This window comes from Anas acuta, chromosome 31 (assembly GCF_963932015.1).
Source record: "Anas acuta chromosome 31, bAnaAcu1.1, whole genome shotgun sequence".
Classification (NCBI taxonomy): Eukaryota; Metazoa; Chordata; class Aves; order Anseriformes; family Anatidae; genus Anas; species Anas acuta.
Window position 1 is genome coordinate 1,557,214 of NC_089009.1, and position 17,911 is coordinate 1,575,124.

General features: G+C 50.1%; 4 protein-coding genes across 7 annotated transcripts; 2 read left to right on the forward strand and 2 right to left on the reverse strand.

Annotated features, from left to right (window-relative positions):
* Positions 1–163: 163 nt before the first annotated feature.
* LOC137846312 (zinc finger protein RFP-like) lies at positions 164–3,667 on the reverse strand. Its single transcript, XM_068664264.1, has 3 exons — positions 3,362–3,667; positions 2,525–2,623; positions 164–1,722 (listed from the first exon to the last, which is right to left on the reverse strand). The coding sequence occupies exons 2-3, from the start codon at positions 2,598–2,600 to the stop codon at positions 1,211–1,213; spliced, it is 588 nt and encodes a 195-aa protein (XP_068520365.1). The 5' UTR covers positions 2,601–2,623; positions 3,362–3,667; the 3' UTR covers positions 164–1,210.
* A 401-nt stretch (positions 3,668–4,068) lies between these two features.
* Positions 4,069–6,203, forward strand: LOC137846256 (E3 ubiquitin-protein ligase TRIM7-like). 2 transcript variants are annotated; one of them, XM_068664110.1, is made up of 7 exons: positions 4,069–4,200; positions 4,448–4,543; positions 5,114–5,326; positions 5,409–5,431; positions 5,651–5,754; positions 5,838–5,897; positions 6,004–6,203. In XM_068664110.1, the coding sequence occupies exons 1-7, from the start codon at positions 4,123–4,125 to the stop codon at positions 6,201–6,203; spliced, it is 774 nt and encodes a 257-aa protein (XP_068520211.1). In that variant the 5' UTR covers positions 4,069–4,122. The 2 variants fall into 2 exon arrangements, with proteins under 2 accessions (XP_068520211.1, XP_068520209.1); XM_068664108.1 differs by having other exon boundaries at positions 5,409–5,754.
* Positions 6,204–6,834: 631 nt separating this feature from the next.
* Positions 6,835–7,368, reverse strand: LOC137846182 (histone H1.01-like). Its single transcript, XM_068663887.1, has one exon. The coding sequence runs from the start codon at positions 7,366–7,368 to the stop codon at positions 6,835–6,837; it is 534 nt and encodes a 177-aa protein (XP_068519988.1).
* Positions 7,369–9,283: 1,915 nt separating this feature from the next.
* LOC137846232 (E3 ubiquitin-protein ligase TRIM58-like) lies at positions 9,284–16,797 on the forward strand. 3 transcript variants are annotated; one of them, XM_068664054.1, is made up of 7 exons: positions 9,482–10,094; positions 12,052–12,174; positions 12,283–12,438; positions 12,531–12,553; positions 13,453–13,550; positions 13,891–13,938; positions 16,190–16,594. In XM_068664054.1, exons 1-7 carry the CDS (start codon positions 9,771–9,773, stop codon positions 16,444–16,446), a joined length of 1,029 nt encoding a protein of 342 aa, XP_068520155.1. In that variant the 5' UTR covers positions 9,482–9,770; the 3' UTR covers positions 16,447–16,594. The 3 variants fall into 3 exon arrangements, with proteins under 3 accessions (XP_068520153.1, XP_068520155.1, XP_068520154.1); XM_068664053.1 differs by having other exon boundaries at positions 9,516–10,094; positions 13,450–13,550; XM_068664052.1 differs by lacking the exon at positions 12,531–12,553 and having other exon boundaries at positions 9,284–10,094; positions 13,450–13,550; positions 16,190–16,797.
* The last annotated feature ends 1,114 nt before the right edge of the window (positions 16,798–17,911 follow it).

The window sequence follows — 17,911 nt, forward strand, 5'->3', positions numbered from 1 at the left end:
CGTATTCCCCCCCGCACCTCTCCTCCTTATAACAACAAAACCTGTTAATTTTGGTCTGAAGCCAGTGATAATCGCACATTAATTGCTCAAATAAGCGACAGTGGGGAAAACAGAGAAGGGAAGGGGAGGGATGGCAAATTCCTGTGAAAAAAACTGATTTTAAACAATTTCATTTAAAACTCAGTTCTGTAATCAGGTAGCTGCAGGCGGTATTAAAGCAAATTCTGCAGAAATTAGGAAATTACGACAACAGTATTCAAGAGAATTCTGCTGAAATTTGGGAGTTTAATCAGGGTGGAAAGGCAGCATGGGTTTGGGGGAAAAAACAAAGATTTCATCTCGTTTAACTATTAACATGCTTTTAATAACCCTAAAACCAGCAACTTTCAGCTGAGACTGGGGGTTCCGGCTCAAACCGCCATGAGACCAAAACCTCCCAGATTTAACCCATAACAGAGACATCGGAGCCTGAGGCAGGTGGTGGAAATCACCCTAAATCCTGAAGAAAAGATAAAAGTACCATAAAATGAATATAAAAATAAAATAAAAGTAAACAAAGTTAAAAAAATAAAAGTAAAAATAATAATAGAAATAAAATCTAGTAGACCCATGAGCTACAGGCATTGGAAATCACCCCAAATCCTCAAGAAATAATAATGATACCGATAATAACAATAATAACGATAATAATAATAATATAATGAGGTGAGGGAGACTCATGAGCCACAAGTGGTGGAAAAAATAAAATAATTAATAAAATGAGGTGATCCAGACCCATGAGCTACAGGCAGTGGAAATCACCCCAAATCCTGAAGAAAAAAAAATAAAAATAATTAAAAATAAATGAAAATAAATAATAAACATGAATAAAATGATTAAAATTGAGTACAAATGAATAAACATAAACATAAATAAACACAAATTAAAATAAAATGAGGTGAGGCACACTCATGAGCTATGGGCGGTGGAAATCACCCCAGACCCTGAAGAAAAAAATAAAATAAATGAATAAAAATGAATAAAAAGGAATAAATAAAAATGAAATGAGGTGAGGAAGACCCGTGAACTACAGCTGGTGGGAATCACCCCAAACCCTGACAGAAACAAAATCCAAATCATAACAATAACATGAGGCGAGGGGCGGCGAGGGGCGTCTCCGTTCCTCCTGGAAGTACCCGAAGGGTTTCGGGGGGACCCCGTCGCCGCCTCGTCAGGCCCTGGGGGGCAGTTTGATGGTGGAGAGCAGCACGCAGAAGTAGGGGAAGACCCTCTCGCCGCTGAAGGAGGCCACGCGGAAGGTGAAGACGCAGCAGCGGGTGCCCAGGGCGTAAAAGGAGACCTGCCCCACCTCGTAGTCCAAGTAGACCCCGATCTCCCCGCTGCGGAGCGGGACGAAGGTGTTGGAGGGCGCCGTGAGGGCCACGCAGAGCTCGTCGTACTTCTGCAAGCCCCAGATCTCGGCGTTGGGCTTGAAGAGGATCCGGCCTTCCCTCCGCACCGATTCCCGAGCCACCCCCACGGTCCAGAAGCGCCCGCTCGCCTCCACCTCCCAGTAGTGGCGACCCGAGGTGAAGCCCTGGCTGCCCAACATGCACGGATCCGTGTCGAAACGGCCCGGGCCCTGCGGCCAGCGGCGTCCCGGTCTGCCCCAGGTGGCCTCCTTGAGGTCCTCGGAGAGGATCACCTCGGGGCCGGCCGTGGTGGGATCTAGGGTGACATCCACTGGAAAGGGAAAGAGAGGAGGAGTCGGGAAGAAGCGTGAGCACAGAGGATCAACTGCCCCCCAAAATCCACTCCAGTTGCTCGGTTTTCAAGGAGAAAGGGAGAGGAGGCGGAGGGCCTCCAAGTGAGGCTGGAGGTGGAGGACGCAGGAGGTAGAGGCAGAAGGATGTGGAGGACCTCCAGGTGAAGCTGGAGATAGAGAATCCAGGAGATGGAGGCAGAAGGAGGTGGAGAACCTCTAGGTGAGGCTGGAGATGGAGAATCCAGGAGGTGGAGGACCTCTGGGTGAGGCTGGAAATGGAGGACCCAAGAGATGGAGGCGCAAGGAGGTGGAGGACCTCCAGGTGAAGCTGGAGATAGAGAATCCAGGAGATGGAGGCAGAAGGAGGTGAAGGACCTTCAGGTGAGGCTGAAGATGTAGGACATGAGAAGGTGAAGAACCTCTCGGTGAGGCTGGAGATGGAAGACACAAGGAGGTGGAGAACCTCTTGGTGAGGCTGTAAGTGAAGAACGTGGGAGATGAAGGCACAAGAAGGTGGAGAACCTCTAGGTGAGGTTGAAGATGGAGGCAGAAGGATGTGGAGGACCTCCAGGTGAGGCTGGAGATGGAGAATCCAGGAGATGGAGGCAGAAGGAGGTGAAGGACCTTCAGGTGAGGCTGGAGATGGAGGCACAAGGAGGTGGAGGCTCTCCAGGCGAAGCTAGAACTGGAGGAGCCTCACCCCAACAGACCTCCCAGTTTATGGAGCCCAGAAGACACCGGGAATTGGGCCTTGGCTCCTTTTTGACCATTTTCTCTTACCTTGAAACTGTTTCGCTGCGTTGTAGTCCACAGCCAAGTCCCACGTGCACGGCCGGGGTTTGAGGAAGAAAGCCATCGCGCCCACCGTGTCCTCTCCTCCTGTCCAGAAGGGCCAAAAAAAGGACAAAAAAAGGAATAAAATTAAATTATTATCCCACATAATTGGCTCATCCACCACCCATAGTCAAAACACTTGAAAAAAAAAATAATCCTATTTTTCTCCAGCAGCCATCAAGGAGCTGGGTTTATTTAGGGCAAAACCCGCAGATTTAATCTCTCAGATTAAATATGAGATTAATCAAATTAATCAGATTTAATCTCTCAGATTAAATCTCTCAATTCCTTGTCACTACAAAGGGAACACAAGAAGTGAGCCCGGACACAGCAATCTACCCCCAGATATGATTTATACCCAAAAATTCTTGTTTTGGGGCCAATTCAGCAACAAATCTGCCTTAAACCCACCCCTGCCTTCTCCTTGCTCTTTGGGCAACAAAAGTGAATTTATTTTATATCAGAGGAGCAAGAAACATCCTTAAAATCGAGCTAAGTTGACGCTGAGTTTCCAAAGGAAAGTGTTTTTGAGAGAAATGTTGCCAAAAGTGGAGAAATTTGCTTCCAGCCCCAGGGAAAAAGTGTGCACGGGGAGATAAGGGCTGGCACCGAAGGCTTCAAATCCCTCTTTTTGAAGCCCAAAGCGGGGTTTTGCCCACAAACAACCGAGTGCCTGTGGTTCTGAGCAGGAAAATTGTAAGAAAAGCCCCAAATAGTTGCAGAAATGCTACAAAACTCATAAAAAATAAATAAAAAGGGGAAAAAAAAAAAAAAAAGACTCACCTTGCAGCGCTCGGATTTTCTCCTCCTTTTCGGGTATTTCTTGGCCGTTTCCAGCGCCGTTTTGGGGTTCCTCCGGCTGCTTTTTCCCCCCACTTGCTTCTCCTCGCTTGGTTTTTCCCCTTTTGGCTTTTTTTTCCCCCGTTTCTCTGGCAGAGGCTCAGCGAAAGCTCGGTCCCGTCTCTGTCCCCGCCAGCTTTTATCAGCTGGGGGGGGGAGGAGAGCCCCAATCTCCCGGCTGCAGACGGGGCCACGACACGCGTGGCCACCTCCTGCCCGCTCCGATTGTGCCCTTTCCTCTGCTTCAAGGCTGCATTTTATTTTTTCAATGCATTAACAAAAAAAAATAAAATTAAATTAAAAAAAAAAAAGGAGAGAGGATGTACTAAAAACTTCCATTCTTACACCGCAGCAAAAAGGAGGAATTTGGTGAACCAGCTGCATTTCCATCAGCCAGCAAAGCCTAGAAATGTGATGATTTAGTCAACAACTTGCTTAAAAATCGTCTGGGGGCAGGACGAAGATGACAAACTCTGATTTTTCCACCCGGGAAGGTGGCGCTGGGGTAATGGGAACACCCCGGGGCGGGTCGCAGGATTTCGGCTTCGCCTTGCGCTGCTCCAAACCTCCGGTGGTGAAGCATGGAAGCAGCAAGGAACCTCAACGCCGAGGCTGATTTCTCGCAGAATTTCCTCGCCAACTTCTCCTGGCCCTGAAAAAACCCCGCAGGGTGAAAATCCTCCGGCTCCAGGCCGTCGGTGGCAATGGACGAGCGGCTGCGGGCTCCGGCCACGAAGTTTTTTGGGACGCACGAGGAGGAGGAGGAGAAGGAGGAGGAGGAGGTGAGGCTGGCTGCGGGCATCCCGTTGGGTTCGGCACCTGGATGAGGCTGGCGCAAAGGGAAAATTTTTTCATTTTTGGGTGTAAAAGCAAAAAGATTTGGCTCCTGACGAGAAGCAGAAAACTGGACCTGGTTCCAGAGGTGGATTTTGGGAAGCTGCTTTCCTCTCCCCATTAACTGAGGATTTTAAAGCCAACAAGCCAAGCTGATCGCTTCATTATTTTTATTTTTTTGGGGTGTATATTTAGGAGAAAATCCAATCTCACCTCCAATCCCTACGGAAAGTCTTAGCGGAGTTTCTGGACTGGAGAGTGGCCGACGAGAAGCGCCGCCTGGACTACCTGGTAAGGGCCCCTCGGGGGTTCAGCAGCTCCGTTGGGGGCTTTGGGATTTTTTTTTTTTCTTCTTATTCTGACCGAAACGCTCGGGAACATCCCCGCGACGCGCCCTGCAAAGCCCCACACCCGGTCGAGCCCGACCGCGCGGATCCCGGGCAGGTTTGGTGAGTGCTGCCTCCACGCCCAGCTGTGATTCCCCGTGCACCTGCATATTAGCGCTTTAAATTGCTTTAATTAGCAGCATCGCTTCGTTAAATTCCATACCGAGCCCCCAAAGGGAAGTTTATTAGTAAGGAATTAAAACTTTCCCCTCCACGCTCACTTTCCGAGGCTCTGGGTTGGATTTTTGCGCTAATTATGAAGCAGGGATGGTGATGGAAGGGGAAAAAGAGCAGAAAAAGCATTTTTAATTTTAATTAACCACATCTTGCTCTACCCCAGCCTTCCAACCCCCCCGGCTCCAACCAAAGCGCTTTGTCCTTAGCTTAAAAAGGAGGAAAATAAATCAGGTCTGGGGGGAGACGCGCGGTCACAAGGGGGGGGAGGTTTCCCCTCCTGCTTCCTTCCCCCCCCCAGGAGACGAGCGAGGCCGAGCGGCGGCGCATCGGGAGCGAGTTCGAGCGGCTGCGGCGGCTGCTGGACGAGAAGGAGCGCGCGGTGCTCCAGCGCCTGGCCGAGCTCGACGCCGCCTTCGAGGCCGCCCAGGTGGAAAAAGCCTCGCGGGTGGCCGAGGAAATCGCGCGGCTCCACGGCCTCATCGGGCAGCTGGAGGCCGGGCGGCTGCCCCAGGTGAGGCTCACCAGGATGAAGGTAAAACCCCCCAAAAATCCACACACGGGGCCCTTAATCCTGTTTTTTTCCCCCTTTTTAGGATACCGGGAGCAGCCTGAGTAGGTACGTGGCGCCCCATCGCTTCCACACCTCATTACCCTGCTTCGAAGCCAATAAAACCCCAAAGCTTCACCCTCCGGGGATGAAACCGGCACCGCCACTTCCACTTTTCTGCTTCTCAGCACTACGAAACCCTCAGCTCCCGTTTTTTTGGGTTTGTTACCTGCACGGGTTTAGCCCCAACCCTCGCGCCGAGTCCACCGCTGTAATTTCTCTCCCCAGCTGGAACGAAGCGAGGCCGCAGCTTCCCCCCGAGCTGGAAAAGAGCCTGCGCTCCTGCCGCCGCCAGCACGCTGCCCTCGAGGAGGCCCTGAAAGAATTGCGAGGTAATTTTAGGAGGAAAAGGAGTTTGGGGGAAGGAGGCAGCGACTGAGGCGCATCCACCACCCACCTACCTCCTTCCTTCCAGAGCCAGGGAGACCCAAACCGAAGCTGGAAACAGGGAAAATCCTGAGCACGGAGGAAAAGGGTAAGGAAGCTATTATTAATATTATTATTATTATTATTTAAAGCTTTTCTTCTTACTTCAGCTTTTCCTGGGCTTTGCCTCTGACCTGCGCGGGTCTCCCCCTCAGCAAAGGGGACGCCAGATCCCGGCTCGGCTCCCCCGCAGGTTTTGGGGGACAGAAAAAGCGTGCGGTGGGACGAGGAGCAGGAGAAAGCCAGGGAGCCCCAGCGATGCGAGGAGGCGCCGGGCGCCCTGGGCTGCGAGGGGGCTGCCCCGCGGCGCTGCTCGTGGGAGGTGGAGGAGAAGGCGCAGATAAGTGGATTTTGAGAGGGATCCCGGGCATCCCCCCTTCCCGGCTGTAAATGGGTTCAAACCGGCGTTTTTCTGTGCGGGTGATGGGTTTGTTTAAAAAAAAAAAGAAAAAAAGAAAAAAAAAGCAATTTATTATTTTCTCCTTCCTTATTGCCATCCAAGGGGCGGGGGTGGGGTGGGAGGAGGACATGCGGTCCTGTGCGGACCGGGTTGAGAACTGCACCCGGCAGGTCCGCACCGTGCATATGGGGGGGGGGGGTGCGGACCGGGTTGAGAACCGCACCCGGCAGGTCCGCCCCGCGTATGGGGAGGTGCGGACCGGAGTGAGAACCTCACACGGAGCCGGGCAAGCGGCGCGCTCCCCGCCCCGAGGTCTCCGGGCTCCGCCGGCGGAGGAGCCGCAGCCGCTCCCCGGGGCTCGTTGAGGGACCGCGGGCGTCGCCTCCCTCCCTCCCCGCCTCCCTCTTTCCCTGCCTCCGTGCGCCCGTCGGGGAAGCCTTGACGAGCGAGCGGCGCTGCCGCCCTGCTTCCATCAGCTCCGGCCACCCCGCGCGTACAGCCCCTCTGCTGAGCTCTGGGGGGGTGGCTCTTAAAAGAGCCTTTGGGTTTAAAGTTTAAGGTTTTATTGCTTTCTTCCACCGCGCTCCTAACGCTCCTCCTCAACCGCCGCCGCCTCCGGGCGCTCGGCTGCCTCCGCACCCTCGGCCGCCGGCTCCGCTGGTGCCGCCGCGGTCTTGCCCCGAGGTCTCCTCGGCTTCTTCAGCCGCTGCGGGGTGGCTTTGACAGCGCGCCTCGGGCCTTTCGTCTTCCCCGCGGGGCGCTGGCGGCTTTTGCCGTCCGCCCTCCCGCTCCTCGCGGCTCCCTCCACGCGCTCTTTACCGACGCGGCCGATACGGAACGAGCCGGCGATGCCCGTGCCGGTTACGCGCTGCAGGAGCCCCTTGGTAACCAAACCGCTGAGCACCGCCTTGAGGCGGCTGCCGTTCCTCACCACATCGTACCCCTCGGTGGCCAGCGTCTTCTTGATGAGAGCCAGCGAGGCGCCTTTGCGAGCCGTGGAGACGCAGACGGCGCGGAGAATCAGATCCGACAGCGACGGCCGCCCCCGCTTCTTCGGCAGCTGCACCGCTAAACCCGCCCGGGAGGTGGAAGGCTGGGACAAGGTGTTGCCGCGAGGCATGGCCGGTACCACACCGGAGCACCCCCCCCAACCGCCGGCTTCGAGGCTTCGCTCCCCCCCCTCTCCGCTCCTCTCTCCGCTCCGCTCCCCGCACTCGCCGCCGCCGACCTCCGACTGCGGGGCGGGGGGGCCCCCGCGGCCCCTTTATATAGCACCGGGCCGGACGGAACCGAGTCAACGTCCCCCCCCCCCCCCCTTCCCCGGCGGACGCGACAGAGTCAACCGCCGCGAGCCCCTGCTCCCCCCCCCCCTCCCCTCGGACTGGGCTCCCGCTGCCACCAAAACGCATTTTTCCGCCCCAAAATGGGGCGTTTCTCCCCCAAAACAGCATCTTCTCGTCCTGGGAAGGGAACGGCCAGAGGCAGGTTCACCCCTTCTCCGTAGCTCCCCAGCAGTATAGCTCCAGAAAAGCCATGGCTTTTTTATTTTATTTTATTTTATTTTATTTTATTTTATTTTATTTTATTTTATTTTATTTTATTTTATTTTATTTTATTTTATTTTATTTTATTTTATTTTCCCTGGATCCAGAAAAGCCGAGTTAAAGTCTCCTAAAGTACAGGAATTTGCCCCAAAAAGCCGAACGCGGCAGCAGGCATCCAGCAGGTGCAGCACATCCTTGCTCCGAAACATTGGAGCTCCAAAACATGCTTATAAGTGAAAAATAAACATCACATAAGAAGTGACGCTGGCTTGCTTCCACATGTAATTTAATTTCCTTCTAAAAATTAAAAATTAGAGAGAAATAACAGTTTCTGCAGGAATATTTTCATCCAGCACAGCTCTGGATTCCTCTGCTGCTGCTGCTTGCAAGTTGGGCTCCCTCTTGGGAGGGAGAAGTAGCTGAAGATTTAACTAAGATTTAATTAAGCTTGAAATTACCCTCCTGGTGATTAACGCCCTGTGCCAGGAGTTTCCTGGAGGAAAGGGGAAAAGGGGAAAAGGGGAAAAGGGGAAAAGGGGAAAAGGGGAAAAGGGGAAAAGGGGAAAAGGGGAAAAGGGGAAAAGGGGAAAAGGGGAAAAGGGGAAAAGGGGAAAAGGGGAAAGGGGAAAGGAAAGGAAAGGAAAGGAAAGGAAAGGAAAGGAAAGGAAAGGAAAGGAAAGGAAAGGAAAGGAAAGGAAAGGAAAGGAAAGGAAAGGAAAGGAAAGGAAAGGAAAGGAAAGGAAAGGAAAGGAAAGGAAAGGAATTATTTTTTCCTTTTCATTTTTTTTTTCTACCTCGAGATCTGCCAGGATTTCTTTTCCTTTTTTATTTTTATTTTTATTTTTATTTTATTTTATTTTATTTTATTTTATTTTATTTTATTTTATTTTATTTTATTTTATTTTATTTTATTTTATTTTATTTTATTTTATTTTATTTTATTTTATTTTATTTTATTTTATTTTATTTATTTATTTAACGTTTTCTCGCGCCCCATCCCCGCGCACCAACGGCCCCTCGAGTCCTCCCCCAGCGCGTGTGCGGCGCGGGGAGGGGGATCAGAAACTCCCCCTTCTATTGGCTGCCTGCCGAGCTGCGCGTTCCTATTGGCTGCGCGTAACAAACCAATGAGAACGCGCCTTTGAGATCCGCTAAGGTGAGCCTAGCTCGGCCCCTCCGGCCCCACCTTTCAAGGGGGAGCTTTTGGGGTTTATTAACGGGGTTTGGCAGCATTTTTATTATTTTATTAATTTTTTAAAAAATTATTTATTTTATTCTATTATTTTATTTTATTTTATTTTATTTTATTTTATTTATTTTTAATTTAATTTAATTTTATTTTATTTTATTTTATTTTATTTTATTTTATTTTATTTTATTTTATTTTATTTTATTTATTTTATTTTAATCTATTTTATTCTATTTTATTTTTAGCAAATTCCCACTGAGTTTTTGCACCACTCCTGCCTCTTTTTACCCTCGCTGCGAGCCACCTCCGGGGAGTTTCTGTGGTTTGCCTGGACAAAAACCAACTCAGACTAATTTGCGGCTCAGAAACCTGTTGTTTTTACAGCTTTATTTGAATTATTTTATTTTTTTACCAGCATAATTCATAACTATAAAAACTTTTTGATAAGCCTTTAAAAAAATATGGGTTTTGATCTCTAAAAGTGAATATTTAAGTTAGAAACCCTTTCTCAGCTTGGTTCGCTGAGTTAATTAGTAAATAAATGCATTTATTTCACAATTCGCTTTCCTTTCGGAGAAAAAGAGCCTGAAAGCCTCCGCTTCCTCTTCCTTTTCGCTTCTTGGGTGGGGTTTCTTTTTTTTATTTATTTATTATTTTTTTTTTTACTTTCGCTTTAAACCCCGCTGCGTTTACGGACGGGCTTCCAGGAAAAAACCCAACGCCCGGCCCCTCGCCCGTGGGCGTTTCTCCGGTGGCCTCCAACAATTCCTCGGGACTTTCCTCGCAACCATGGCCCAAGGAAACGCGGTGAGAAACCTCCGGGAGGAAGCCACCTGCGCCGTCTGCTTGGATTTTTTCCGCCGGCCCGTGATGCTCCTGCCTTGCGGCCACAACTTCTGCCGCTCCTGCGTCGCCGCTGCGCCCAAAAAAGCCAAGACGGGGCCGGATCCTGCCCCCTGTGCCGCCTCCCGTTCCCCCCCGGGAGGATTTTGCCCCAACCGGCAGTTGGCCAACGTGGTGGCCGTGGTGCGGGAGCTGGTGGAGGGCGAGGATTTGGGCCTTGGCGGAGACCTCGAGCGTCGCGTCCCCCCCGCCGAGCCCCTCGAGGATCGGGTGAGCCAGGCCCCGCGGCCAAAAATGCTTGGATGCGAGCAAATTGCCCTCTCCTTCCCCAAATCCCCCCCAAAAAAAATGCTTGGATGGGAGAGAATTGCCCTCTCCTTCCCCAAATCCCCCCCAAAAAATGGTTGGAGGCGAGAGAATTGCCCTCTTCCTCCCCAAATCACCCCAAAAAAATGGTTGGAGGAGAGAGAATTGCCCTCTCCTTCCCCAAATCACCCCAAAAAAATGTTTGGATGGGAGAGGATTGCCCTCTCCCTCCCCAAATCCCCCCCAAAAATGCTTGGTGGTGAGAGAATTGCCCTCTCCCTCCCCAAATCCCCCCCCAAAAAATGCTTGGAGGCGAGAGGATTGCCCTCTCCCTCCCCAAATCCCCCCCAAAAAATGGTTGGAGGCGAGAGAATTGCCCTCTCCCTCCCCAAATCCCCCCCAAAAAAATGCTTGGATGGGAGAGAATTCCCCTCTCCCTCCCCAAATCCCCCCAAAAAAATGATTGGTGGTGAGAGATTTGCCCTCTCCCTCCCCAAATCCCCCCCAAAAAATGCTTGGAGGCGAGAGAATTGCCCTCTCCTTCCAAATCCCCCCCAAAAAAAATGCTTGGATGCGAGAGAATTGCCCTCTCCCTCCCCTAATCCCCCCCCAAAAAAATGCTTGGATGGGAGAGAATTGCCCTCTCCCTACCCAAATCCCCCCCCCCAGAAAAATGCTTGGAGGCGAGAGATTTGCCCTCTCCCTCCCCAAATCCCCCCCCAAAAAATGCTTGGAGGCGAGAGAATTGCCCTCTTCCTCCCCAAATCACCCCAAAAAAATGCTTGGAGGCGAGAGGATTGCCCTCTCCCTCCCCAAATCCCCCCCCAAAAAATGGTTGGAGGTGAGAGATTTGCCTTCTCCCTCCCCAAATCCCCCCCCCCAAAAATGCTTGGACGCGAGCAAATTGCCCTCTCCCTCCCCTAATCCCCCCCCAAAAAAATGCTTGGATGGGAGAGAATTGCCCTCTCCCTACCCAAATCCCCCCCCAGAAAAATGCTTGGAGGCGAGAGATTTGCCCTCTCCCTCCCCAAATCCCCCCCCAAAAAATGCTTGGAGGCGAGAGAATTGCCCTCTTCCTCCCCAAATCACCCCAAAAAAATGCTTGGAGGCGAGAGGATTGCCCTCTCCCTCCCCAAATCCCCCCCCAAAAAATGGTTGGAGGTGAGAGATTTGCCTTCTCCCTCCCCAAATCCCCCCCCCCAAAAAATGCTTGGACGCGAGCAAATTGCCCTCTCCTTCCCAAATCACCCCCAAAAAAATGCTTGGAGGCGAGAGAATTGCCCTATCCCTCCCCAAATTCCCCCCAAAAAAATGCTTGGACGCGAGCGAATTCCACTCTCCCTCACCAAATCCCCCTCAAAAAAATGCTTGGATGCAAGAGGATTGCCCTCCCCCTCCCAAATCCCCCCCAAAAAAATGCTTGGATGGGAGAGGATTGCTCTCTCCCTCCCCAAATCCCCCCCCCAAAAAATGTTTGGAGGCGAGAGAATTGCCCTCTCCTTTCCCAAATCCCCCCCCCCCAAAAAAAATGCTTGGAGGCGAGAGGATTGCCCTCTCCCTCCCCAATCCGCCCCCCAAAAAATATTTTCCCCTAAAGCTCAGCTTTTCTGTCGGGGGGGTGAAGCTCTCTGCCTTCCCTCCCAGCACCCGGGAGAGGAAATTGGGCTGAAACGCTGCAATTCGGAGAGTTTTGAGCGAGTTTGGAGGAAGTGGGAGGGCTTGGCAGCCAAAAATGAGTGATTTAAACCCAAAAACCATAGGAGAAAAGGGGGGGCCCCAAAAGGGTCTCACGAGGGAGGGAAAAGGGGGAGATTAATGGGACCTGGGGGGGGGCTTTTAGGGGATTTCTGGAGCTCAACCAAGAGGACCTCCAAATTTGGGCATTTTGGGGCTTCTCACCCCTTTTTCCCACCCCCTACAGGAACCCACCCCGTCCTCCTCCAGACCCCAGGAGCACCTCGGACCCCCCCAAAATAAAAGGCAAGAGGACGAGCGAGCGGCCACGCTGCTGACACCCCCGGGGGGGGCCCAGCAGTCGCTGATGGTGGGTGCCAAATATTTTTAGGGCAAAAAATGTGGCTTTTGGCCCTTTTCCCTGCTGCCAGCCTCTTTTTTTTATTTTTTTTATTTTTTTTATTTTTTTGCCTCCCAGGCACGAGTGGAGGCGGAGAGGCAAAAGCTGCTGGCGGTGCTGGGGGGGCTGCGGGGGCTCGTGGGCCAGCAGGAATCGTGGCTACTGGCCCGCCTGGGCCACCTGCGGCGGGGGCTGGAGGAAGCCAAGGGCTGGAATGGCGGTGGAAATCCATGGGTGAGCCAAAATCCTCCCTAAAAAATCCCAATTTTCACTTTTTTTTGCACAAAAATAGCGCCTGAGTTTCTCTTTTCTTTCCTCCCCCCCAGGACGCCGGAGTCGCCCCCAGCAGGTACCGGGGGGGTCTCTCCGCTGGGTAAAAAACATCGCTTTGAGACGCCACTTCTGGGCACAAATCTGCTATTTTTGGGGCACAAAACTCTGCTACTTTGGGGCCCACAAAAAACTTCCACTTTGGGGCAAAAATCGCTCTATTTTGGGGGCACAAAAACCCTCCGGTTTTGGGCCATAAAATCTTCTATATTGGGGGGCACACAAACCCTCGACTTTGGGGCACAAAAATCCTCTACTTTGGGGCACAAAACAAAAACAAACAAAAAAACTATTTTGGGGGTACAAAAAAATAATAATAATAAAAAAAAAACTATTTTTGGGCCATAAAATCCTCTATTTTCGGACACAAAACCCCTCTACTTTAGGGCACAAAAAGGACTCCATTTTGGTGCCCCAAACCTGGCTACTTTGGGGCACAAAAAAACCTCTATTTTGGGGCCATAAATTCCTCTATTTTGGGCCACAAACTCCTCTATTTTGGGGGCACAAAAAAACTGTTTTTGGGGCATAAATAAACCCTATTTTTGGGTCCAAACCCCCTCTATTTTGGGGGGCACAAAACTCTGCTATTTCGGAGGCCAAATACCTCTTCTTTGGGGTCACAAAACCCTCTATTTTTAGGCCATAAAATTCTCTATTTTGGGGCACCAAAAACAAAACAAACAAAAAAAAAAAAATCAATTTTGGAGCACAAAACTCCTCTATTTTGGGCACAAAATCCTCTACTTTTGGGCCATGAAATCCTCTACTTTGGGGCACAAAATCCTCTATTTTGGGGCACAAAATCCTCTAGATTTCGCTTCCCCCCGGCTTTACAGCACATTTTTGGGGGGGATTTGGGGTTTCCTGGCCAGGAGCGGCGGTGTTAAATGTTCTGATTTTCCCCCCAACGAGGAGCACGGAGCAGAGGCCGCGGCCGCTGGAGCTCGAAGCGGAGCTCGAGGACTTCTCCCAAAAAAACAACGCCCTGGAAGCGGTGGTGGAGAGGCTCAAAGGTGCCTGGAGGGGAAAATGGGGCAAAAAACAGTGATTTCATGAGCAGAAAACAAAGCCTGGGCGGGGGGCAGGCGTCCCAAGAACTGGCAAAATTGGGTTGGGAAGTCCAAATTCACCAAACACCCGTTAATTGAAATTAAAAAAAATAATAATTTTCACCCTAGAGACCCATTATAGCTCCCTTAAGGGAGGGAGAGCTGCAGGCAATTAATTAGTGATTAAATCAGGGCTTTAATTAAGTGTTCAGGGCATTAATTAGTTCTTAATGCCCAGAAGAGGTGGGGAAGGAGCAGCTGGATGCAGGGCTGTAAATCTTTGTTTTTTTTTCTCTGTTTTCAGATGTCCTGGCTTGCTCCCTGGAGGAAGACCTGGGGGGGTACCAGAAAGGTAAATCCGGCTTCAGGGCCACGTTTAGACCTCAAGTTCTGGTTTAATATCCAATATTTGGGGCTGAAAAACCCAGAGCTGATAATCTGGAGCAGTATTTGGAGCTGATAATCGTGTTCGACTCCCAAAATTGATAATCTGGAGCAATATTTGGAGCTGTTAATTGGGTTCGGCTCCCAAAACTGATAATCTGGAGCAATATTTGGAGCTGATAATTGGGTTTGACTCCCAAAATTGATAATCTGGAGCAATATTGGAGCTGATAATCGGGTGCAAGACCCAGAGCTGAGATTGGGGTGCAGTATTTGGAGCTGATAATTGGTTCGACTCCCCAATAATAATCTGGAGCAATATTTGGAGTTGATAATTGGGTTTAACTCTCAAAACTGATAATCTGGAGCAATATTTGGAGCTGATAATTGGGTTCGACTCCCAAAATTGATAATCCGGATCAATATTTGGAGTCGATAATTGGGACCAAGACCCAGAGCTGATATTGGGGTGCAATATTTGGATCTGACGCCCTAGAGCAAAACCCAAAGCCGATAGTGGGGTGCAATATTCGGAGCTGATAATCAGGTTCGACTCCCAAAACTGATAATCTGGAGCAATATTTGGAGCTGATAATTGGGTTCGACTCCCAAAACTGATATTCTGGAGCAATATTTGGAGCAGGTGCAAGATCCAGAGTTGATAGGATGTGCAATATTTGGAACTGATAATTAGGTTCAACTCCCAAAACTGATAATCTGGAGCAATATTTGGAGTTGATAATTGGGTTCGACTCCCCAAACTGATAATCTGGAGCAATATTTGGAGCTGATAATCAGGTTCGACTCCCAAAACTGATAATCTGGAGCAATATTTGGAGCTGGTAATCGGGTTCGACTCCCAAAACTGATAATCTGGAGCAATATTGGAGTTGATAATCGGGTGCAAGACCCAGAGCTGATATTGGGGTGCAATATTTGGAGCTGATAATCAGGTTCGACTCCCAAAACTGATAATCTGGAGCAATATTTGGAGCTGATAATTGGGTTCAGCTCTCCAAAATTGATAATCTGGAGCAATATTTGGAGCTGATAATTGGGTTCGACTCCCAAAACTGATAATCTGGAGCAATATTTAGAGCAGGTGCAAGATCCAGAGCTGATAGGACGTGCAATATTTGGAGCTGGTAATTGGGTTTGACTCCCAAAACTGATAATCTGGAGCAATATTTGGAGCTGATAATTGGGTTCAGCTCCCAAAACTGATAATCTGGAGCAATATTTGGAGCTGAAAATCGGGTTCGACTCCCAAAACTGATAATCTGGAGCGATATTTGGAGCTGATAATTGTGTTCAAATCCCAGAGCTGATAATCTGGAGCAATATTCGGAGCTGATAATCAGGTTCGACTCCAAAACTGATAATCTGGAGCAATATTTGGAGCTGATAATTGGGTTCGACTCCCAAAACTGATATTCTGGAGCAATATTTGGAGCAGGTGCAAGATCCAGGGCTGATAGGATGTGCAATATTTGGAGTTGATAATTGGGTTTGACTCCCAAAATTGATAATCTGGAGCAATATTTGGAGTTGATAATTGGGTTCGACTCCCCAAACTAATAATCTGGAGCAATATTTGGAGCTGATAATCGGGAGCAAGACCCAGAGCAGATATTTGGAGCTGATAATTGGGTTTAAATCCTAGAGCTGAGATTGGGGTGCAATATTTGGAGCTGATAATTGGGTTTGACTCCCAAAATTGATAATCTGGAGCAATATTTGGAGTTGATAATCGGGTGCAAGACCCAGAGTTGAGATTGGGGTGCAATATTTGGAGCTGATAATTGGGTTCAACTCCCCAAACTGATAATCTGGAGCAATATTTGGAGCTGATAATTAGATTCAGCTCCCAAAACTGATAATCTGGAGCAATATTTGGAGCTGATAATTGGGTTCAGCTCCCAAAACTGATGGTCTGGAGCAATATTTGGAGCTGATAATCGGGTTTGACTCCCAAAATTGATAATCTGGAGCAATATTTGGAGCTGATAATTGGGTTCGACTCCCAAAATTGATAATCCGGATCAATATTTGGAGTCGATAATTGGGACCAAGACCCAGAGCTGATATTGGGGTGCAATATTTGGATCTGACGCCCTAGAGCAAACCCCGAAGCCGATATTGGGGTGCACTATTTGGAGCTGATAACGGGATGCACCAAATAATCAGGACTCAAACCCCGAACCCTTTTGTCCCCCCAGCGAGCGTCACCCTGGACCCGGCCACCGCTCACCCCAAATCCTGGTGTCCCCGGACGGCCGCAGCGCCCGGCGGCGCAAAACCCCTCGGGACCCTCCTCCGGGGAGCTCGGAGCGTTTCGAGGCTCTTTGGTGCGTTTTGGGCCGCCAGGGTTTCGCCGCAGGACGGCACCGTTGGGCGGTGGAGGTGCCGCGGGGACCCGACTGGGCTTTGGGGGTGGCTCGGGAATTCGTGCCCCGCAAGGGATGTTTCGGGTTGAGCCCCGCGCGGGGCGTTTGGGCTGTGGGGCAGTGGTTGGGGCAATTGAGGGCGCTCACCTGGCCAAGTCCCACCTGCCTGCACCTGGCCCGGGTGCCGAAACGCATCGAGGTGGCCCTGGATTACGGGGGAGGGAGGGTGGCTTTTCGGGACGCCGATAGCGAGGTGGAGATTTTCGCCTTTCCCCCCGCAGCCTTCGCCGGGGAGAGGCTGAGACCCCTGCTGTGGTTGGGAGAAGGGCCGGCCCTGCTCACTTTCTGCCCCTAAAAATCCCCCCAAAACCCTCGGGTTTCACCCCAAACACCTCCCCGCCGCTGCGTCCCGCCACTCGCTCAATAAACAGCACCTAAAAACCAGCCCTGGCTCCGTTTGTTTTTTCTTTCCCCTCTTTTTTTCCAGGTAGAAAGGATTCACCCAAATTAAATTTCACCCTCCTGATCCACGCCAGGCTTGGACAGACCCCAAATTCCCCTAAAATGCAACAGAAGACCCCAAATTCCCCTTAAATGCAACAGGATGGACCCAAAATTCCCCTTAAATGCAACAGAAGACCCCAAAATCCCTTTAAATGCAACAGGACAGACCCAAAATTCCCCTTAAATGCAACAGGACGGACCCAAAATCCCCTTTAAATGCAACAGGACGGACCCAAAATTCCCCTTAAATGCAACAGGACGGACCCAAAATTCCCCTTAAATGCAACAGAAGACCCCAAAATCCCTTTAAATGCAACAGGACGGACCCAAAATCCCTTTAAATGCAACAGGACGGACCCAAAATTCCTTTAAATGCAACAGGACGGACCCAAAATCCCTTTAAATGCAACAGGACGGACCCAAAATCCCTTTAAATGCAACAGGACGGACCCAAAATCCCTTTAAATGCAACAGGATGGACCCAAAATTCCCCTTAAATGCAACAGAAGACCCCAAAATCCCTTTAAATGCAACAGGACGGACCCAAAATTCCCTTTAAATGCAACAGGACGGACCCAAAATTCCCTTTAAATGCAACAGGACGGACCCAAAATTCCCTTTAAATGAAACAGGACGGACCCAAAATTCCCTTTAAATGCAACAGGATGGACCCAAAATCCCTTTAAATGCAACAGGACGGACCCAAAATTCCCTTTAAATGCAACAGGACGGACCCAAAATCCCCTTAAATGCAACAGGATGGACCCAAAATTCCCTTTAAATGCAACAGAAGACCCCAAAATTCCTTTAAATGCAACAGGACGGACCCAAAATTCCCTTTAAATGCAACAAAAGACCCCAAAATCCCTTTAAATGCAACAGGACGGACCCAAAATCCCTTTAAATGCAACAGGATGGACCCAAACTTCCCTTAAATGCACGGAAACGGACCCAAAACCCAATGCAATCGCTTTGGGTTTCAGAATTGCTGAAATTTGTCCTAAAAACAGCAAAATAGGGGAAGTGTCCTCATCTCCGCCCTTCCCCGTA

Coding starts and splice junctions, on each gene's coding strand:
- LOC137846182 (XM_068663887.1), bottom strand. CDS start 7,368: ATGCCTCGCGGCAACACCTTGTCCCAGCCTTCCACCTCCCGGGCGGGT.
- LOC137846312 (XM_068664264.1), bottom strand. CDS start 2,600: ATGGCTTTCTTCCTCAAACCCCGGCCGTGCACGTGGGACTTGGCTGTG. Junction 1,723..2,524: donor CGCAGCGAAACAGTTTCAAG/GTAAGAGAAAAT, acceptor TTCCCTTTCCAG/TGGATGTCACCCTAGATCCC.
- LOC137846232 (XM_068664052.1), top strand. CDS start 9,771: ATGGCCCAAGGAAACGCGGTGAGAAACCTCCGGGAGGAAGCCACCTGC. Junction 12,175..12,282: donor GGGCCCAGCAGTCGCTGATG/GTGGGTGCCAAA, acceptor TTTGCCTCCCAG/GCACGAGTGGAGGCGGAGAG. Junction 12,439..13,449: donor ATGGCGGTGGAAATCCATGG/GTGAGCCAAAAT, acceptor CCCCCCAACGAG/GAGCACGGAGCAGAGGCCGC.
- LOC137846256 (XM_068664108.1), top strand. CDS start 4,123: ATGGACGAGCGGCTGCGGGCTCCGGCCACGAAGTTTTTTGGGACGCAC. Junction 4,201..4,447: donor AGGAGAAGGAGGAGGAGGAG/GTGAGGCTGGCT, acceptor GTGTATATTTAG/GAGAAAATCCAATCTCACCT. Junction 5,898..6,003: donor CCTGAGCACGGAGGAAAAGG/GTAAGGAAGCTA, acceptor TCTCCCCCTCAG/CAAAGGGGACGCCAGATCCC.